General features: G+C 43.8%; 1 protein-coding gene, 1 long non-coding RNA gene and 1 other non-coding gene across 3 annotated transcripts in view; all 3 read right to left on the reverse strand.

Moving 5' to 3' along the window:
- Positions 1 to 16,169, reverse strand: part of LOC105496356 (DNA topoisomerase I) — a 95,458-nt gene extending 79,289 nt beyond the window's left edge. Inside the window, exons 1-2 of the mRNA XM_011766692.3 lie at positions 15,890 to 16,169; positions 15,535 to 15,559 (exon numbers count right to left, since the gene is read on the reverse strand). Coding sequence (XP_011764994.1) covers positions 15,535 to 15,559; positions 15,890 to 15,922 — 58 coding nt within the window. The 5' untranslated portion in view covers positions 15,923 to 16,169. The remainder of the gene's footprint in view (positions 1 to 15,534; positions 15,560 to 15,889) is intronic.
- A 3,398-nt stretch (positions 16,170 to 19,567) lies between these two features.
- Positions 19,568 to 22,978, reverse strand: part of LOC112429257 (uncharacterized) — a 47,871-nt gene continuing 44,460 nt past the window's right edge. The window contains exon 3 of the long non-coding RNA XR_003021445.2: positions 19,568 to 21,202. This is a non-coding gene — a long non-coding RNA (uncharacterized lncRNA). The remainder of the gene's footprint in view (positions 21,203 to 22,978) is intronic.
- On the reverse strand, positions 20,577 to 20,766 carry LOC112429304 (U2 spliceosomal RNA). The gene has a single exon (XR_003021495.1). It is a non-coding gene; the product is annotated as a U2 spliceosomal RNA (small nuclear RNA).

Raw genomic sequence — 22,978 nt, forward strand, 5'->3', positions numbered from 1 at the left:
ACAAATATAGGACATTTCCATCATGACAAAAAGTTCTATTGGATGAAATGATCCAGGACAATACTTTGCTTCCTAGCACTCTCTACTGTACCTGTTGGAGCCCAGTCAAGGACCTTTTCCCTACATGGCACTGTACTATTCTGTGTGGTTCCCAGGCCTGGCTAAGCTGGCTGTCTCAAAGTAGCCTGCTACTGCACAGAACCTCTGGAGAAGCAGGCCCTCAATGAGCACCTGCCCAGAAAACATTTCAACTGAAGTTATTAGTCTGCCGAAGTGTAAGACAAAACTGAGATAGAGCAATTATTTTAAGCTTCAGGAGCAGGGCAAACAAATTCCATTTTTACCAACTACCTTTGTTCTCTTAATAGAAGACAACGCTGGAATTTTTTTTACTTATCTCCGAAAGTAACTAACTAGTACAAGACCCTTAAGATGGGCAATTGTGTTTCTTTTTTTCTTCTTCTTTTTTTTTGAGATGGAGTTTTGCTCTTGTTGCCCTGCTGGAGTGCAAAGGCATGATCTCGGCTCACTGCAACCTCCACCTCCTGGATTCAAGCGATTCTCCTGCCTCAGCCTCCTGAGTAGCTGGGATTACACGGATGCACCACCACACCCGGTTAATTTTGTATTTTTAGTAGAGATGGGGTTTCTCCATGTTGGTCAGGCTGGTCTTGAACTCCTGACCTCAGGTGATCCGCCTGTCTTGGCCTCCCAAAGTGCTGGGATTACAAGTGTGAGCCACCGCACCCGGCTGGGCACTTGTATTTCATATGCTGCTCTATAGCAAGTCACATTTTCACAAGGACATCCCTGCACTACAAATGCATCTCCTTTCCCAAGAGGCAGAACTTAAAAGGGAAAAAGGACTTGTCTAACCTGAAAATGTATCTTCTCAGGCCAGCTCAATTAGGGCAGGCCCATTCCTGTAGGCTTGTCCTCCTTTGCTTCCATTAAGGAATCCTTGATGCCTGGGAAGAGTGAGAGCGACTACAAACCTCTGGCCTACCTGGGGATCCACAGCTCAGCCTAAACTGCGTTTGTTTCCAACGGTCAGGGGCCTCCAAACACACTAAGTCCACACCTTGTCTGGCCATAAAGATTTTAAGTATGCTGATACATTGTTTCATGTATCCTGTTACTAATTCAACCAAGGTACCTTCTTTGTCTAGACAATTCTCACTGACGGGGCTTGAAATGCGCAGGCCATTCTCTGGGCGACTAGCTGTAGAAAGAGTAAGACTGAACACACCTCTCCTACTGAGGTGGTATATATTCTTCAGAAATACAAGAAGCTTTTCTGGTGTTAATCATATAACTGCTCCTTAAATTTTTTTATACTCCAGAAGATCCTCCCCCGATTATGAATTACTCCAACTTCACAACTATAAGCACGCACAAGTAATAACCCCATCCATGATTCCTTGTGAAAGAAGAAGGAATACTGCTTAAGAGGTTAAATTACTACAAAACTAGTATCTTGCTCTATTCTATTGGTTCTGAAACTTCAGTCCACGTCTGATCACCTGGTAGACACTCAGTAAAACCTGAATGGCTAAGCCTCTACTCCCAGAGTTTAAGAGTCAGTAGGTGTGGGTGAGGCCCAAGAATCTGCATGTCCAACAAGTTTTCAAACAATGCAGTGCTGCTGACCAGGAAACCACACATTGAGAACCACAGCTGACACCTGAACAATACGTGTTTGAAATGCTTGAGTCCACTTACATGAGGGTTTTCTTTCTCCTCTGCTATCCCTGAGACAGCAAAGCCAAACTCTCCTCTTCCCCCTCAGCCTACTCAACAAGACAATGAGGATGAAGGCTTTTATGATGATCCACTTTCACTTAATAAAGAGTAAACATATTTTCCTTATGATTTTCTTAATATTTCCTTTTCTCTAGCTTACTTTATTGTGAGATTATAGTATATAAAACTATACAAAATATGTGTTAATTGACTGTTTCTGTTACCAGTAAGGCTTCTGGTCCACAGTAGGCTATTAAGTTTTTGCGGAGTCAAAAGTTATAACTCGAATTTCTGACTGCACAGGAGTCAGCGCCCCTAACCCTCGTGTTGTTCAAGGGTCAACTATACTGCTCTATTCAAATGCTTCCATTTCAATCAGTACCATCAGGAGCTGAAGTCCCCAACTAATTTAATCTAAAGGTAGTGAGCTCCTCAGATTGGATTTTCAGTATTCCACTAAACTATGCTGTACCCCACTTACTTTCTAAAGTCCTGATTTAACTATCCTAGTATTAGTATGAAACAAACCCTGCTCTTTGTGCTCTGCTTGTCACCCAATCCGAAAAAGTAACATCAGAATTAAATGGTTTGTTAAATACTGAAGTAGTAGAAAGGATTAGGATTCTGACACACAGTAAAACAGCTGCAAAGGCAGTTAACTATATCTGCTATTTGGTAAGTGCTCACTGAAAGGTAGAAACTATTTAACTTAGAGCGAAGTATCAAGCTTTTATAAACATATATTAAAAAACACTGTTCGGGTCCTTTAAAAATATCCTGTAAGCTTGGCTGGGTGCGGTGGCTCACTCCTGTAATCCAAGCACTTTGAGAGGCCGAGGCGGTCGGATCACTTGAGGCCAGAAGTCTGGGACCAGCCTGGCCAACATGGCAAAACTCCGTCTCCACTAAAAATACAAAAATTAGCCAGGTGTGGTGGTGTGTGCCTGTAATCCCAGGTACTCAGGAGGATGAGGCAGGAGAATCACTTGAACCCAGAAGGCAGAGGTTGTAGCAAGTCCAGACTGTGCCACTGCACCCCAGCCTGGGCGACAATGCAAGACTCTGTCTCCAACTAATAATAAACATCATCATCATCCTATAAGCATTATACCTTAACCAATGGAGTACTGTAATTGAATGAAGCAAATACACATCCTTAGCCAAATAAGATAGTAAAGTTCAGATAGACAGATCAACTTCTCCAAAGGAGGTCATGGGTCACCTGCATTAGTCAGAATCATTTGGGATTGTTGAAGATATATTAAAAATGCAGATTTTCAGTACCCTCCACTACAAGGTGTACGAGTAGGAATACGTATTTTCATCAACCATCCCCAGGTGACTTTTAGGCACATTAGCTTGAGAACAATGAGCCAGGCGCAGTGGCTCACGCCTGTAATCCCAGCACTTTGGGAGACCGAGGCGGGCGGATCACGAGGTCAGGAGATCGAGACCATCCTGGCTAACATGGTGAAACCCCATCTCTACTAAAAATACAAAAAATTAGCCGGGCGTGGTGGTGCGCGCCTGTAGTCCCAGCTACTCGGAGGCTGAGGCAGGAAAATGACATGAACCCGGGAGGCGGAGCTTGCAGTGAGCTGAGATCGCGCCACTGCACTCCAGCCTGGGCGACAAAGCGAGACTGTCTCAAAAAAAAAAAAAGAAAAGAAAAAAAAAAGAGAATAACAATGAAAACTTACTGTTAAGCTCTCAAAGTTTCTCACTTGATCTTCAACCAGCTGGCAAGCTAGGGGAGAAAGGAGTTTGCACTTCACAACTGAAACGTTTGTTGAAAGCATCTATATTGACCATACGGAATGAAACGGTGCTCTTACTTTTTTTTTTGAGACAGGGTCTTGTTATGGGGCACAGTGGGGCAAACACAGTTCACTGCAGCCTCGACCTCCTGGGCTCAACCAATTCTCCTTCCTCATCCTCCCAAGTAGCTGGGACTGTAGGCGCACACCACCGTGCTTGGCTAATTTTTGTATTTTTTTGTAGAGACAGGGTCCCACCATGTTGTCCAGGCTGCTTTAGAACTCCCAGGCTAAAGCAATCCACACACTTTGGCCTCCCAAAGTGCTGGCCACTTCTTAATAAGGAAAACACATAAATACAGACTACTACAGAATGAAATATTAAAAGAGGATAACAAAAGCTCAATGAAAGCCAGAGAAAAGTGGTTACACTTCTGGCTTGGGGTTAGGTGGTAATTGCAGGCAGACTTCCCTAGAAAGGAAATGGAGTATCTGTGACTATGCCATCAATACTGAAACAGGCTCTGAGATGTTTAGAACTCTCAAGGAGTTCACAATACTTAGTGCCTTCCTAAAAATATGTAGTAAAATGGAGAAGTATTGGGTATACCTAGCTAAACCTTATCCAATTCTAAAGACTAAGAGGCATTCATTCATTCCAGGGTATAAGAAATACTACTTAAACAGAACCTAACATCCTAACATGGTATTTTTTTTTTTTTTTTTTTTTTTTTTTTTTTTTGAGACGATGCCTCGCTCTGTCTCCCAGGCTGGAGTGCAGTGGCGCCATCTCCGCTCACTGCAACCTCTGCCTCCCAGGTTCAGGTGACTCTCCTGCTTCAGCCTCCTGAGTAGCTAGGACTACAGGCATGCACCACCACACCCAGCTAATTTTTTGTATTTTTAGTAGAGATGAGTTTTTTTTAAAAAAATCGATTTTCTAATAAACGTACTTCTTAGGGACTTCTCAGTGTTGTGTGCCTGGCCTGGAAATCAAGTGTAACAAGCCAGTAGTTATAAAGATTAGCTAATTTGTGTCCTTCTCCTCCCTTTCCTTTCCTCTCCTGGTTAAATGGAAACACTAAAAATTAAGAAATAGATCGGCCGGGCGCGGTGGCTCAAGCCTGTAATCCCAGCACTTTGGGAGGCCGAGACGGGCGGATCACAAGGTCAGGAGATCGAGACCATCCTGGCTAATATGGTGAAACCCCGTCTCTACTAAAAATACAAAAAACTAGCCGGGCGAGGTGGTGGGCGCCTGTAGTCCCAGCTACTCGGGAGGCTGAGGCAGGAGAATGGCGTAAACTCGGGAGGCGGAGCTTGCAGTGAGCTGAGATCCGGCCACTGCACTCCAGCCTGGGCGACAAAGCGAGACTCCGTCTCAAAAAAAAAAAAAAAAAAAAAAGAAATAGATCCTGAGCCACAATCAATTCCTAAGAAGCTCTTGTTTCTTCATTTCTGGTATTAAACAGTAAGAACTACTAACACTGCATCCATTCCTGAAAAAATGCACTGACAGTACGATTAAGGCACAGTAAGTCTAACATTTTGTCCCGATCACTTTTCTAGTATTCAAACCACTGTTAGTAACACCACTATGTACTCTGCACCTTTCTCTGAAGAGCTTTAACAGCTTTTATGTATTACCCATATCAAGACACTTCATGGATTAGGAAGGGTCAATAATATTTAAATAGTTTCATAAAATTAGTTTCCCAGGATTAGAATTTATTCTCTAAGATTTTAGTTCTTCAAATATGTGAAGATGGTGATTTTAAATTCAAGGATTTAAATTATTTCAAATACTTGAATTAGCTATTGTCACATGATTTCTCACATAGAATGTGAACATCTCTAGCCATTCTGACAACCTACCTGCTCAGGAAACGTGAAAACTATTTTTTTTTTTTTGAGACGAGTCTCGCTCTGTTGCACAGGCTGGAATGCAGTGGCACAATCTCAGCTGACTAAAAGCTCCGCCTCCCAGGTTCAAGCCATTCTCCTGCCTCAACCTCCCAAGTTGCTGGGACTACAGGTGCCCGCCACCACGCCCGGCTAATTTTTTGTATTTTTAGTAGAGACGGGGTTTCACCATGTTAGCCAGGATGGTCTCAATCTCACGACCTTGAGATCCGCCCACCTCGGCCTCCCAAAATGCTGGGATCACGGGCGTGAGCCACCACCGCGCCCAGCCAAAAACTATTTTTCTAAAATTCATGCAACATGGGTGTCTGATACAAAAAGATAATAGGAAATAAATACACAGAACTTAAATCTTTCTGCCTATTTCAGGCAAAAAGGTTTAATGGGTATATAAGTATACTAAAAAAAAAAAAAATTTTTTTTTTTGTAACATTTTTAAGGAATAAGAGTTTGGAAATCTTTGGAAATCCAAGGTCCTAGGTCTCCAATTTCTTTAAGAGGGGAAAAAACTCACGATTAGGACTAAATGGAGATGTCACTCTCTTGCACTGATAGTGAAATATTAACTGCCAGAAAGTACCTCCAGTCCCCATTCATGTTGTATGACAGGAGCCTTTGTACTGAGGCCTAATGAAAAATCTCAACAGAGGAAGTGACTGTATATACCTAACAACTTACTAATTTCAAAGTTCATCCTGATAGGCATGTAGGTTTGTCTTGTTCATCTGTGTCTAGTTACAGATATTCACTTTCTGAATGTTTGTACGAATGAATATGGCAACTTAAACTTTTCCATTTACAATTAAACGTGAAAATTTTAGTGTCCTAAGTAGACTGCCAAATATTGCACCATCCCAAGTGTGAAAGGCGAAAGTTAATCACTGCCAAAGATGATGATTAGTATTGTTTTTTGAGACAGGGTCTCACTCTGTTGCCCAAGATGGGGTAGGTACAGTGGCATGCTCACGGTTCACTGCAACCTCTACCTCCTAGGGCTCAAGCAATCCTTCCACCTCAGCCTTCTAAGTAGCCGGGACTACAGGCGTGCATCAATACACCTGGCTAATTTTTGTATTATTTTTTTGTTGAGACGGGTTTTTCCCATATTGCCCAGGCTAATCTCCAACTCCTGGACTCAAGTGATCTGCCCACCTCGGCCTCCCAAAGTGCTGGGATTACAGGCATGAGCCGCCAGCCCTGCCCCAAAGATTTTTAATCCACAATTTAAGGTATGAGAAACAAACGAAGTGGTGTGTACACAGCAAGTGCTTGTCACTGGGCAACCGAAGTTGCCACAAAGTCAAAGCAAGTCAGCACCCTCCTGAGCCGGCCTTTCTATGATTTACAGCAATAGTATCATACTCAATGCTCCCTAGTGACCCCTCCAGCTTGGTTAAAATTTCACAATAGATGTATGTCCAAATTTAAAGAAATTAAAGATGTTCCCTTTGTACAAAGAGACTAATAAAGCAATTCTGAAAAAGGTGTTGGGGTTTGTTTTTTTTTTTGGCATTGGCAAGGAACTAAAAATTCTGTTCTAAGCTTCACCTTTCATAAAGTAATCCTCACATGCTCTTTAATCCTCAATGTTGTAAAGTAAGTATTAAACCTACTTTACAGGTGAAGAACTAAGGCTCTGATATTAACTTGTTCAAAGACCTAGCCATTGAGCAGAAGCTCAAGAACTCGAATTTAAATTCCCTTTAAGTCTCTATTATGGGGTGGTGGGGATGTAGGTGGGGTTGAGGGGCGGGAGACTATTCGCACTCTGTATCAGAAGAACACGAAAGAAAAAGAGACCAAAGCTTTGAAGACTTAAATCCAACCCTATTGCGGACACATTCCTTGTATACTGAGGGCAATAGAGCTACAGAGCATTTACAAATACCCATCTTCCCAGATTTTTTTCCCATATTTTATGAACTATATTTTTCCTGAGATGTTTATCTTTTAAGATTCTTTAAAATTAGGCCCTATTCCATAAATTCTACACTACAAAATTATGTCCTCCTGCCTACTTTTAATTGAATTTAAGTCTGCGCCTGTTGTGATGCTTCTGTGATAATCATTTTGCTGAATGGCGTAAGATCTCTACTAAGATCCATTTGGCTTAAAGCTAATGAACACTAGTGAACACATCCTTAAATGACTTTCGTTTATTTCCTTTAAGTAGCACTTCCAAAATAACAAATTCAAGGCAATTCAATATTCAGCATTAGCTAGACTTATGAGCCATTACTGAAATTTCTGCTGAATTTATCAAGTTTTTTCATGGAATCTCCCAAATGCCTATACTCACGTGTAACTGTTAACATGGCATTTGGTACTAAATTCTCCCAGATAAGCTTTATTATATTATTTAAGGTATTCTTATTCCCAAGAATTACTATTTCAAAGAAAACCGAGTTGGTCACTTTAAGCAACTATTTGAATAAATGAAAAACTGAATTCTCAGGTGCTTTGAGACTTCTCTGTTCAATTTAAAATGCTTTGGGGGAGAAGTAAAATAGTGGCCTTTGAAAAAATATGCTGACACAAGACATATTGAACTTTGTAGTTAAAAAAAATTAACAAATAATGAACGTGGCATTTTATTAAATGCATCGAAAAGGTTGAGGTTATTTTTAATAGAAAATCCATAATTCTATTAAATGGTTGAGAAATTAGTCACATCAATAGACTTCTTTCATTTCTGAGCCCATCTTCAGTACTGCTAGAAGTTCTTTCGGCAATGACCACTTTGCTGTAAACTCGTTCTTAGAAAAGTAGGAACCAGACATACATTGGCTCCTACTTAGCCCAAACCTAGATATGAAGACACCTTTTACTTTACAGTGACTACTTTGTAATTGGAAGAGATCAGTGTAGGCTATGCTGATTCAATTAGGTAAAGACTCAACAACACTAGTTACATGGTACAATTCACTGTGTAAATGTCAAGAAGATTTAAAACTAACACGGAATACCAGTGAAAGACTCCCCAACATCAATCACTATTTCAAACCTAACATTCAAAATAAAGATCCAGTTGAGAATAGAAGCTGTCTGATCGAAGTTTACATTTTACAATGAGGACAGAGAGGCACCTTCATATACTTATCCAGTTCTCAATAGTTTGTGAAACATAAATATTATCCTTGCTTATGGATGAGAAAACAAGGTTCAGTGGCCAGCCCACATTTCATAGGAAAAATAGGGACTTATCTAGATTTTTCTGAATCCTATACCAATTTTCTCTTTTAACACAGCTGTCCTCACACCCCCACTCTTCACCGCTACACCCTAGACCTAACATTCCACACACAAAGGGTCCAAGCTATCCCTACCAGCAGATAATCAAGGGCAGGTTGTGACACCTGTACTAGAAGCTTACCAATTACAGCCTGAGTGGGGTTTCCAGAATCTGGACCAAAGCAGCACGTTATCAAAAAGGGGACATGAAAAGGAATAAAGGGTAAAAAGAAAAAAACATTTCCTTTCCTGGTCTCTGGTTCTCTCCATAAGCCTGTGCAATCTATACTATCTTCATTCAATTCAGATTTAATGCACATAAAAATGTGGTGCCTAATACGTTTTCAAAATTAGTTCCCTTCATCCCACTTCTCCTTCTGCTGCTTGGCAAGAGCTCAGACAACGAGAAGGAAACAAAGGGGCTACCTTACTGGAGTCAGGTTAGGTAAAGGGTCTTAGCCAATAAGATCCACAAATGACAATGATTCTGAAACCTACTAGTCTCCTGCACAATCAGTAATATACCTACAAAGCTTTATAAATTTGGGTATTCATACATATATGATAGCAAGATTAACATTTGGACTTCTATTAAGGGGCAAAAGGGTGTATTATTCTGGTGGAGGACTAACCTTCAACAAAGAACTTTTTTTCTGTAAACTCCAACAGCCAAGAAAAGTCCTAGGCATCTATCTTTGCTAGGGTGTGCTAAGAAAAACAATATAAAGAATAATGGGACCATGTGCTGACTGGGTCAGTTTCATTCTTAAAATACAGGAAAACGTCAGAATACCCAGGGACCTGTGAAATTTTTTTCCCAACATCATCATTTACAACAACAAATACTGGAGATCTAAAGTCCCTAAAAATGCTGATTGCTTTAACATCTTTTGTTGGAGCTTACCTAGGTGTTTCTTAGGTATGCTAATGAACTGTGTTCTTTAGGCTCCTTGAATCCACAGAAACAAAAATGTGAATTTCAAAGGCTCAGAGGGGAATTAATGGCCTGGTAGAGCTGCCTCCCCACCCCAAATCTGATGGGAAGGGTAGAAGGAAAGATGGTAAATTAAAACATTTATTACACATTTCAGAAAAATTTAGCAGAGAGATAAGTGGGTGAAACTAGAAGCTTAAGACAACAAATGAAAAACGAATACCTACCAAAAGGAAATTAAGGGTCGGGCACAGTGGCTGAAGCCTGTGATCCCAGCATTTTGAGAGGCTGAGGCAGGCACGCTGCTTGGGCCCAGGCGTTCAAGACCAGCCTGGGCAACATGGCGAGAAAACTCGTCTCTACAAAAAGTGCAAAATTTAGCCCAGCATGGTAGCGTGCACCTGTAGTTCCAGCTACTTGGGAGGGTGAGGTGGGAGGATCGCTTGAGCCCAGGAGGCAGAAGTTGCAGGAAGCCGAGATCACACTACTGCACTCCAGCCTGGGCAACAAACAGAAACCCTGTCTGCCCTCTACCCGGCTCAAAAAAAAGGAAAGAAGTTAAAATTAAAAGTTGCCTACCTCCCTTGGAATTTCTTTCTTCACTAAACGTTGAGACATAAATGACACAAAAACAGTTAATACAAACTTTGATACAGATAGCCAAAGTTGATATTACGATCTATATACTCCAGAGATATGCATGAGATACCGGTAATGTCACTTCTCTCCCAGTTTGAAAAATATCTAGGATCTTTCTTATACACACAGAAAATGTTCAACAATATCTATTTACTACAAAATCATTTCAGCAAACTATCAGCCATTTCTTATAATACCACCAAAATACCATTAATATCTAATAGACATTCATCTACAAGCTTCCCCACAACCCTCAAACTTTGTCCACCCTTCCCAGGCCCTATGCTATCAACACAGCACATACTGCCCACATCTAGACACGCAGGTGGCAGGGAGGGTGGGGATTGGCAAAATGCTAATTATTTCAACCCTGGCCTCTATTTTAGATTTTCTACTGCAGCTATTGGTCTGTAGCCATGGGGATAGAAAGCTGCTGCTCAAACTTGAGATGTTTGAGACATGGAAATAGGGAGAAAAGACCTGTTCCAAATATTACTACTCAAAGTTTAAACACAATCTGAAAGCTTCCTTTAAACACGATACCCATTTGCCTCTTAAGGGCTAGTTTGGAAGTCTCTAAACTCTTTACCTTAAGAAATCCATGTGTCAACTGTTTGCCTAAATGCCCTTATTATCCAAAGTTAATGGTTTCAAAATAATTAAGGGACAGTCAGATAATCTAAACCACACAACACAGAAAATTCAACTGACTCTCACCTCCACATCCAATATATTTTACTATTCTTTCAAGAGTTCTGTTTTTTTTTTTAAACCTCCAGGTCCAACGTCAAAATACTCATTTCAAACATTTCCACAGCTTCATTCAAACTAATTACATTTGAATTCATTTTCCCAAGTGAACCCAGTTTACTGGAGTTGGACGCAGTTTCCACGTGGGAAAGATGCAATCCCTCACAAAACACACTTCTGAGGAAACAACTTTGGATTTGAAGAGTATCAGTTTTACTTTGCACTAAAAAGATGGCAAAAGGCAAAAGTTGATAATGATGTGTCATGTAAATATGCATTCATGTCCAACTAACATGAAATAACATGGTTTTAGTATAATCTGAAATCTTCTAAAATGATATGCATTCAGAAAGCACAACAGAATCATTTTCCATACCACTAGCAGCAGGGGACAACTGTTATTATATAATTAATATACAACACAGTTGTATATTAAAAGGCAAACTTTTTTTTGCACCTCCCCACCCCACACACGCACTGAAAACAAGCAAAACAAAAAAACTTCACAGCCCAATTTTGGAATATAGACTTTAAGATATGTTATTTAATAATCTGAACAAACTAATGAATGTCTTTCCAACTCTCTCAATTCCTCATCTTTATGCTGACAGCAAGGGGAAAAAGACTCAATTCCTTTTTTTCTTTTTTTTTTTTTTTTTTGCTGCTATTGGTTAAAACGAGATTTGAGGACTGACCTTGGTTTCCTATTTTCCATTTTACTCTATCTACTGAACCAAAGAAAAGCAGGAGTTGGTGACTGTTACTGCTAGCTATATTATTCAGTTTGCACCTTTCAAGCCACAACATATTTATGATTCTTTTAGTGATGCCTGGATTTTCTTGTTTTTACCAGAAACATCCAATCCTAGCCTAAAATTTGTTTGTGAGATCTGATATGCTGGTAAACTAAAAAAGACATGTTGACAAGCAACTTTGTTTTATGTCAAAGTGTAGTATAAAAATCCTAGCGGCTCACTAATTCTAAAAAGGTGCCTCAAGGAGTCCAGTTGCGACGTAAGGAAAGACAACCACCTTGGAGCATAATGCTTAAGTATTTCCTGATTGAGGATGCTGCAGATTTCATTTGGTGGTACCATCACTTTTCAGCTTTAAAAATGTAATGGCAATTTTCAGAAAGCCACATCATCAGCTACCTGAAATCCCCCCCACCACAATCAGCTATGCTACCGCCCATTCCAATCCATACCCAATGGCACAGAAGTACAACCGTCTATTAGCATCAGAAACAATTCATATTTAATTACCTTCATCCAATTTGATTCCATTAAGCCAACCAGAATCAGCGCAAGATGTCAAACCATGATCCCATATATCATTTCTTAGACTAAAGACTGATGGAGTCAAGTATTGAGATTCGCTAAGGGGGTCAATTGGGGGAGGACTCCCTATCTCCATTGCAGACAGGTAAAAACTTGAAGACATCTGAAACACCAGAAGAATCGCTAACACTTTAACCTGGTATTAGCATTATCAATTCTACAGAGTGCTACGCAGCCTGTACAGTACTGTAATAATGACTCAGCCCCACTACAGTTTGTTCTACCAATACTTAGGAAGTCTTTTCACTTAGACCTAGATACGGTTTCTGCTCCAAATTCCTAACTCACTGTCAACGTTTTAAATATAAATAACAGAGTTTCCCAGCAGTTGAGTATGGGCCAGAATGTTCTAAATTACATACAAACAGCTACAATTTTAAATATTGTGAAGAATGAACTCCAAAAGGTGTGGGGGGTGGGGCGGGGGGAATCTTTTATATCTTAGGGGATGAGGGCAGGCAAAATGAGAGACGTTTGATTTTAATATATGAACTTGTACAGTTAATCTGTAAGATGGGTTAGGCCCTCTTAAAATCATGCTTAAGCAATATCCTCTTAATACAAAGTTCAATAATGACATATCTGGGCGTAAGTAAACGTTGATTTCTACTTTTTTAAAAGTGTCTTTCATAGTTACATAAATCAATCACTGGTTAACAATGTATTACTTGAGACAGCAAGCATAGTTACTAACACCACATCTTCCAGACAATATTCACAAAGAATAATTACACCAGTGTCAGACCTTTATGGTGGCAGGGAGACAGTCAAAGCGCTTTTTCTTTTGAAGAAGCATGTTTAGATAAAAAGCAAATGACAAATTATCAAATCCTTCCTTCCCTCTCTCCTTTTTCAGCTCTGTAAGAAAACAGAGATTTGCGGCTTTTTATTTTTTCATGCTAGTATCATACAGTATCACTTTAGCATAGTGGCTCAGCTCATGGGATTTAGAGTGGTCAACTCACGGCCCTTGGGCAAGCTAGTAAATACACTGAAGCCTGAGTTCCCTCATCTACAAAACAGAAATAATAGGACCTAACTCATGATGGTCCTTCCAAGGATTACATCTAATTAGATGACCCATGGAAAGAGCTGAGATTCATGCCTGGCAGTAAGTATTCAATAAATAATAGCTATTATTGCTATTAAATGTGAGCCAACACTTCTAAAAGTCAACATAGGCAGATTACTTCAGCCTCTATAAATATGTCAGTAAAGATCAATAACCTAACCAGCTCACAATCATTCACGTGACTTAGGTGAGAACCATGTAAGTTAACTTTCTCACAAGAAGAAAGGGCTAAACTTTGTTTCATTACTTACATTACCTACTCAGCCCAGCCTGACAGCCAAAAGAATACATTCTATATTAAGATCCCACCTTCCTCTAGCGAAGTCAAAAGGACTTCTTACAGCCTCACCTGCACATCCTTTCTTTGCCCCTGTATCCCAAAGAAACATGTCTATACTGTGGTTTTCTAAACTGCAGGCCTCACCTCCTCCCTCTTTTAAAATCGTGATAGGTTGGTTAAATGTACTTAAGAAACACTCCAACCCGACAATTCTCTGCATCCAGTCTTCCACAACCCTCAGCTCAGAAGTCACCTCTGAGAAACTTCCCCATCTTCAGATAAAATTAAGTCCCCTATACTTCAAAGCATTTTGGGTACACATATGCCCCAGTAATTACCTTATAATTAACTAATAATGTCTCCCCCAATAGACTGAATTGAGAGCAAAGGAGTGTTGTGGTTACAGGATCAGCTCTACACTAAGCACAGTGGTTGGCACATAACTGGTGCTCAAGAAATGCCATACTTTAAACCAGATTCTCTCCTGCTGGATACCCCACTTCAAACTCTGAACATAAGGTTGCTCTCAGTAGAGCAGGCTAACATGATGGACTGCTGATTACAACACTAGAAAACCTACTCATCAGCTTCTCCCATTGGAGAGGTTCCCGGAACTCAGACTCAATTGAGCAGGATTATGCACCATCAAAATCAGTGGGAATTCCCAGCACACTACAGAAGGTACCTTCTCCTTCAACAGGGTTGTTCGAAAGCCTGCAAGGATGAGTTTTTTATTGGAGGAATCTTCCCTGGGTAACTGAAGTGGAAATACACAAAGAATAAATGCCTTGATTTGACTGAAAAGGGTTCAAAAACATAAAGAATTGGAAAAAACAAGCTAGTTCTTGATTCCTGAAAAACAGTGGCTCGTGAAAAAGAATGAACAGGAAGCAGGGGTGGGTGCTGGACACTCTTTGTTTCAATAAATAAAATCCTTTTTTCCTCCCTACAGCCCAAACGAAAAGGCCAACACACCAGGTCCACAAGAGATGCTCAACAATCTTTCCTTCCAACAAGTACAAACTAAACTGCGTTTCCAAAAAAACACTACATTGGGAACCTCAGCCACAATGAAAAGTTCCAGTCACTAACAGTTTAATTTTTTAAAAATCCAACATTTACATTGGGTGACCCACAGAGAACTTGCAAACTTTCTTTAGTGAGGTACTGCTACCTTTGCAAAGAACGTAACTTGGGAAAAACAACCTGGAAACGTAAAGAACTCCACAAACGGTGACTTTAGTTTTAGAGCCATAATTCCTATCATAAACATCCTATTGAAAAAAAAAAAATTAACAGTTGCCTAAGGAAATCTTTCATTCTGGAAGCAAAAAAGGAAACAAACATGAAGCAGAAAGGGAATAACCCCCAAAATAAAGTTTAAAAAATAATAATTCAGTCCCCCATCCTTCCCTCTCTGGTGAAGTATGTGATTTATATAGCTTTGCTCTGCAGAAATCTCGTTCTGGGCAGCTCAAGGAAGGAGCCGAGGGAGGGAGAGAAAGAGACACAGGCACAGAAAGGAGAGGAGAGAGAAAAAGAAAATGGCGCAGAGACTAAGTCCCGACCGTCGACAAGGCGACTTTCCCGGGAGGAATCCCGGCCCGGAAAGACCGCCCGAGGCCGGGTGGCGGACGACACCGGGTCTCCGTTGCCCCCTCTTGGGAGGGCCGGGATCTGGGGGAGCTGGGGTCCCCGGAAAGGGGGTCAAGAGGCGGCCCGATGGGAACAATGGGGCCGGTGAGCGAGGAGCCGGGACTTAGTCTCTGGGACGCCATGTCTGTCCTCTGCCCGGCACCGGCAGGGCGCGGGGGAGGCGGCCGGCGGCTGGGGGGCCCCGGGGTCGGGGCAGGGGGCACACTCACCATTCAATCGGAAATCCGCTTCGATCTGGAAAAAGAAAAGGAGAGAATATCAAACAACAGCCACTTTAACCCCTCTGGCGGCGAGCGCGCGCGGCTGGGGGTCTGGCCCACCCTGCGCCCCCAGGGAGGACGGGGTCCCGGGGGTAGCCACGGAGGGCAACCATCCCCCCTCGAACTGTAACTTCGCGGCCCTTGTTCGCGGCCTAGCGAGCCGATCTACTCCGGCGGGCGGCACCTCGCCGGGGGCCCCGGCCTGTCAAAGCGGCCGGGCCGGGGCTGGGGTAGGGGCCTGCGCCGGGGGTCGCGGGACGGCCAGGCTGGGGTCCAGGGCTGCCGGGGTCAGGCCGGGCCGTACCTGGGAATCGTTGTGGAGGTGGTCCCCACTCATGTCGGCCCGGAGCGACGAGCGCGGCGGCAGGCTAGGCGGCGTGGGGGAGACGCAGACGGCGAACCGGCCTGTGCGGGCGGACGGGGACCCCGGAGCCTCGAGGAGGCGCAGGTAAGCGGCGGTGACTGTGGGCCCGAGACTCCAGAAACGGCTGAGGCTGCTACCACGGCGGCGACGCTGCCTGACTGCCGGGCGGGCGGCGAGAACAGACCCCACCAGTTGTGTAACAGCCTAAGTTCGCATTTGGGCTCACTGCGCCTGCGCGGTCGCTTTTAAACAACACGTCGACGACGTCAGCGATCGCGGAAAGAGGCCGAGGGTTGCGGCCCGCCCCCTCGCGGTTCGCCTGACGGACCCGGCTTCGCATCGCAAGCCCCGCCTCCGGACCGTGCGCGCGCCGCTGTGATTTGCATAAGGAGCCGACTCCTCCCACGGCGTCCCACCCCAAGCAGCCTCCCCTTCCTCTCCCGACGCCTTTTCTCGGAACCCCGACCCCTCTGCTAGGCAGTGCGCAGGCGCCACCCGGGCACCGCCTCCGGGCCAGGGCTGGCCGCGCAGCCACGTGGTGGGCCTTTAAAGGCCGCGGCGGGACCCAGGCGATCTTGGGCGAGCTGGTGTCCCGCGTTCCCATCTATTTGGAGCAGCGAGTACCTTGGCAGCCGGGACCCCAGAGGTCTCCCCGGCGCCTCCTTTCTTGCTAAGCCGGCCCTGAGGCTGCCTGGTGGGAGGAGTCCCCTCCCCAGCCTTTGTCCAAGCCCTCCAACTTCTGGAGTATTTCACGCCCACTTGTTAAAAATTATTTTAATTTTTCAACCAACCAAGGGTCCGGTTTAGCCCCAGTTTTCCGCCGAGTACATGTAGCCCTGGGTCACCAAGGGTCTGATTTCTTTGGTTCATTCTACAAATACTTACTAAGTATCCGCTATGAGCCCAGGAATTGTGCTGAGGGGAGGAGGAATGCAAGAGACCAAAGGGAACTGAACCTGTCTCTATCCGCGTCTGTATCCCTAGCATGCTGGGAGGACGGAGCAAATGGGGAATAGAACTACCTTTTATAGAGCATCTATTCTGTGACCAGCTCTGAATTCTGAACAATAGCTCTGTGAGGTCGCCTGTTTTACAAAAGGCAAACTGTCTTAAAGACAAGGCACCAACAACCACCTACCTTGCATCTATAGTTGGATGCCTCTCAAGCTTCTCTGGGGATGAACTCAACTCTACTTAGCTAGAAAAAGCCCCATCCTGACACCTTCCTTTCCCTCATTTCCCACCAGTCCCGCTGATTACTTCTCTTCACTCCATCTACTTCTCTCTGCCGCCCATAAGCCTTTGAAGTCCGCGTTCTCTTGCTTGGATTAATACAATACGCTGGCCGGGGGTGGTGTCTCACACTTGTAATCTTAGCACTTTGGGAGGCTGAGGCTGGCAGATCACTTGAACCCAGGAGTTCAAGACCAGCCTGGACAACATGGCAAAACCCCGACTCTACAAAAAAAAAAAACACAAAAACTGGCAGGGCGTGGTGGCATGTGCCTGTAGTCCTGGCTACTCGGGAGGCTAAGGTGGGAGGATCACCTGAGCCAGAGGAGGTCGAGGCTGCACTGCACTCCAGCCTGGGCAACAGAGTAAGACGCAGTCTAAAAACAAAAACAAAACAAAACACAAAAAAGCACTGCACTCCAAAACACTACACTCTAACGGATTGCTGCTTCCATTCTTGGCCCTCTCCTAAACTGCATTCCAACAATTACCAAAGTGATCTTTTCAACATGCTAATCGAACCATTACTCCTTTGTGGATATTGCCGCATCTATTACCACTTTCACTATTATTTTTAATATTTTAATTGATCTCCTTTTTATTTACCTTAATCCTGTTATCTGTGAAATAGTATCTATGAAATCATTTGGAAGTAAATATGAAAAATGTTCATCCAGTGGACCATCAGTATCTTTATCACATCTAATGGTAAACATTAGATGTGTTTACCACACCTTGTGAATGCTTCAAGATCAACCTAAATATCACTTTTTCAAAGTGACTTCCAGGCACACTACTGACCCTGCTTCCACTGGCTGACCAAGGGTGCCTTATAGGCCAGGCATGGTGGCTAACGCCTGTAACCACAGCACTTTGGGAGGTCAATGTAGGTGGATCACTGGAGGTCAGGAGTTCAACAACAGCTTGGCCAACATGGTGAAATCCTGTCTCTACTAAAAATACAAATATTAGCAGAATGTAGTGGTGCACACCAGCTATTTGGGAGGCTGAGGCAGGAGAATTGCTTGAACCCGGGAGGCAGAGGTTGCAGTGAGCCGAGACCGCACCACTGTACTCCAGCCTGGGCTACAGAGGGAGTGAATCTCAAAAAATAAATAACAAAAATAAAACAAAGGGTGCCTTGTAGTATCTATCTCCTTTGTAACACTTATGACACTTGTTATTAAGTTACAAATGGAGTAATTGCTTTCCTGTCTATTTCCCCTATAGAAAGCAAGGTCTGTGAGGGGGTGGGGGGGAATCTTGTCCATCTTGCCTACCACTGAATTCCCAGCACCTAGCAACAGACACTCCTACAGAAGAGGTGCTCAAGAAATGGGCAAATCAAAGCAGGTTACCCTGCTTTGGTTAGGAGCACACATTTGGAAGTCAAATCAACTTAGGTTTGAATTCTGCTCTGCTGTTTGTTACCTGTGTGATCTCAGGCAAGTTGTCTAACTTCTCTGAGTCCCAGTTTCCTCGTCCATTCTGTGGTGATCATTGTGGGTCTTTAATAGACTATCAAAAAATAATTGTTTGAGGGCAGGCACCTAGTAAGTGCTGAGTCTTGGATTCATCCTCAGGTTGGCCTGACTCCAAAGCTATACTCTTTCTCTGAAGCAAGCTGCCAGAGCCAGTTTTGCCTTGCTCTTGGTGTCTCTTCTCATACTCTTCCCATCTCAGGATCAATCCCTGGCCAGAAGATGAGGCATCTGCTTGCTGCAGTGAGTCCAAGATAATTTGAGGACTGCCTTCAGGAAAAATGGTACATCCACACTACTCCACTCTCCCAACCCCCATTTCTCAGGGAGAATCTGCATTTGCTTTTTTTTTTTTTTTTTTTTTGAGACAGAGTCTCACTCTGTCACCCAGGCTGGAGTGCAGTGGCGCCATCTCGGCTCACTGCAACCTCTGCTTCTTGGGTTCAAGCGATTATCCTGTCTTAGCCTCCCAGGTAGCTGGGATTACAGCCATGTGCCACCACACCCAGCTAATTTTTGCAATTTTAGTAGAGACCGGGTTTCACTATGTTGGTCAGGCCGATCTCAAACTCCTGACCTCATAATCTGCCCACCTTGGCCTCTCAAAGTGCTGGGATTACAGGCATGAGCCACCGTACCCAGCCTGCATTTGCTTTCCAGGTCCCTCCAAAAAAGACTAGGTAGGCATGAAAGCAGCATAGACTTCACAATGGCAGACCGAGGACGTCCCTGTGCACAGACATGGAAATATCCAGGCGGTCTTGTCACAGGCTGAACTCTGCCAGCATGTGTGCCTGGCAGTGCTCAGAGGTTGACTGACTTACTCTGTCTTACAGAGGCCACTCCTGACTCCTAACACTTCAAACCCATGTCCCCACCATATGGTAATTGAGGAGATTATTGATAGTGCATGGACAAGCATTTTAATTCTAATAGATATGTATTCCAATATGTATAAGAAAAAATGACCATTGTTTTACGGATATAACTGGGATGAGGCTTTTTAAAAAAATGATTGATTTACATAAAAACATATAGGAATAGTGCACAGAGGAGACATATAAGACAAATTCCAGGAAGGTTATAGGCAAATAAATGAGGTTTGGGAAACACTGCTTTAAATCAAGACTGTTCACTCATGGACCATCCCAACCCTTATAAAAATAACTAGCAGGTGAAAACTGGTAGTGTAGGTCTGTCTCCAAAGTATGCATTGGGAACAGTGGACGGTTTATAGATAATCCACTAAAAGAAGAGGTCCACATACAAATACATACATTATTATATTTACAGTTAAACAGGTTTTTTTCCCAGGCGCCTTCTCAGGGTCTTCCATATGCAAATACTTATGTGACTCTTGAAAAGAGGGACCTGGAGTGCAGCATCTCCAAAATGTAGGTAAACCCAGCCAGGAGCGGTGGCTCACACCTGTAGTGCCAGCACTTTGGGAGGCCGGGGGGGGCGGGGGGGGTCACCTGAGGTCAGGAGTTCGAGACCAACCTGGCCAACATGGTGAAAACCCATCTCTACTAAAATTACAAAAATTAGACCAGGTGCAGTGGCTCACGCCTGTAATCTTAGCACTTTGGGAGGCCAAGGCAGGTAGATCATCTGAGGTCAGGAGTTCGAGACCAGCCTGGCCAACATGGTGAAGCCCTGTCTCTACTAAAAATACAAAAATTAGCTGGGCAATGGTGGCACACACCTATAATCCCAGCTACTTGGGAGGCTGAGGAAGGAGAATTGCTTGAATCCCAGACGCAGAGGTTACAGTGAGCCGAGATGGTGCCACTACACTCCGGCCTGGGTGACAGAAGGAGACTCCATCTCAGAAAAAAAAAAAAATGTAGATAAATCCAAAAACACTTTTTTCCGGACTACTTCTTGAGACTTGGACTTTTTGGGGGTGGTAGAGAGGGTGCACCATTCCTGGAGGTACTGCAATCCAGGTCAATGTGTAGAGTGGACAGACCAAGCTCCTATTCCATCTCCTTGCTCCAAAAATCTATTTATTATATTATCCTCAGATAGAAAATGTATCAGATATTAAACTGGTAAGAACAGATGCTGCACATGATCTTAGCCAGAAGGCCAAGAAGCAATGAGACTTGAACTTTTTGAAATGACTGAACCTCGAGACTCTTGATCTAGGTGGTCACCCAAGATTTAATTCTTATTCATTTGATTCTGACTCTCTTAGGTTAGTTATCAACCTGGCCCAACTCTTGTCTCCCAGAACGGAACACCTCTAGGGTTGTCTAAGCAACTCCTGCTTTTCAGGAACCCATCCATCTGCACAGTTTCCCCGGACTGCAAGATTATGGAGGAACAAGATACACAAATACACAGATGTGCTGCTACAGTTACTTGGACCAGGATGGGCACTCGATCCAAGCTGAGCCACTCAGGTTAACTTCCTTAAGGCTCTAGAATTCAGAAGAGGAGAATGGTTCCATCTATCTTCTTGTGGATAGATCTGTAGTATGTAGATTAGGGAGCTGCTCCTGGCCCTACTTGCTGTCAGAAGGGCCAGAGAAACCTGGAGATGGGGGAGGAAATAGAAGGAAGTGGGTGGAGGAAGAGATAAGAGATAGAAGTCCCTGCCGGGTCTTTGGCTCACACCTGTAATCCTAACACTTTGGGAGCCTGAGGCGGCTGGATCATTTGAGCCTAGGAGTTTGAGGCCAGCCTGCGTAACATAACAAAATCCTGTCTCTACGAACAGAAATTAGCTGGGCATAGTGGTGTGTGCCTGTAATCTCAGCTACTAGGGAGGCTGAGGTGAGGATCACCTGAGAGGCTGAGGCAGCAGTGAGCCAAGATGGCACCACTGCACTCCATCCTGGGTGACAGAGTGTCACCTTGTCTCAAAAAAGAGAGAGAGAGAACCCTGATGAATGAAGTTCAGTACCCTGGTTCCTACTTTCTCCTGAAGCCTGGTTGCATGGTTCCTGTTCTAGCACCTTTAAATTGATTCCCCCTTTTGCTTAATTGCACTCTGATGGGTTGGTCCTAATCTCCACCTGATTCCTGGGCACTCACAAGGCCTCTGTTATCCTTTTGGCATCCCCTCTGGGGCTGGCATGCTGTGGAACAGGATGCCCCTCCTGACATTTTGACCCTTGGATGCTGGCACATTCTTGACTTTGCCAATTCTTTGACAACCATGTCTTCTAGCACCTCTCCCCGCCAATGCCTAAGAATCTGTTGCCCTTTCAAGATTCCGATTCCCTTGGAAAAGAACCTGCTGGCTGCTCAAGAAAGGAGATTCAGGCTGGCGATCTCAGGAACAACCAGAAGAGCCCTTTGCCTCCTAGAATGAAACAGCTCAGCAACAGTTGAGATGTGTGGAATAAAAAGGTCAGAATCAGGCCGGGCGCGGTGGCTCACGCCTGTAATCCCAGCACTTTGGGAGGCCAAGGCAGGCGGATCACCTGAGGTTGGGAGTTCGAGACCAGCCTGGTCAACATGAAGAAACCCCCTCTCTACTAAAAACACAAAATTAGCCAGGCGTGGTGCTGCATGCCTGTAATCCAAGCTTCTAGGGAGGCTGAGGCAGGAGAATCGCTTGAACCTGGGAGGTGGAGGTTGCGGTGAGCCGAGATTGCACCATTGTACTCCAGCCTGGGCAACGAAAGGGAAACTCCCTCTCAAAAAAAAAAAACAAAACAAAACAAAAAAAAAACGGTTAGAATCAATAAGAAAGCTGGCAACTCTTGAATTGTGAAATGAGAGGCAGTCAAGCAACAAAGATGTAGGATCCTGGCCATGTGGCTTGGGGCAAGAAAAGTAGTCCACTTGTATCTCCATTGTTTTCCTGCCAGAAGACATCCTTTCTGTGATTAGGACATTTATTCATTCAACCAGCATTCCCTGAGGAATGAAGGCAAATAGGTACTATTTACCTATTTGAGGCTGGTAGGTCCTATACTAAGCCCTAGAGATATAGCTATTTATAAGATCTAATCGTCATGTTGGAGGAGTGCCTAGTCTGATAATGAGACAGACGTATTCCCCAACTGTAATGCTAAGGTATAAGGAATGATAGGGAAGAGGGGGCCAGCTACCAGTTGCTATGGGAACTCTTGAGTAAAGGAGCACATCCAACTCACCAGTGGTGGTGGGGGCAATATTAGGAAAGGTTTCTAGTTGGACGCTATTCTTGAAAGATGAGGGGGTGCTAGCCCGTGGAAGAGAAGAAAAGATATTGCAAGAAGAGAGGCAATATATGCACAGTCATAGCTTTGGTCAGGATGGAGCAGAGGGTAAAAGTGAAGATACACCGAATGTAGACTGGGCAGGTGGGAGAGGCCCT

This window comes from Macaca nemestrina, chromosome 15 (genome assembly GCF_043159975.1).
Source record: "Macaca nemestrina isolate mMacNem1 chromosome 15, mMacNem.hap1, whole genome shotgun sequence".
NCBI classification, from domain to species: Eukaryota; Metazoa; Chordata; class Mammalia; order Primates; family Cercopithecidae; genus Macaca; species Macaca nemestrina.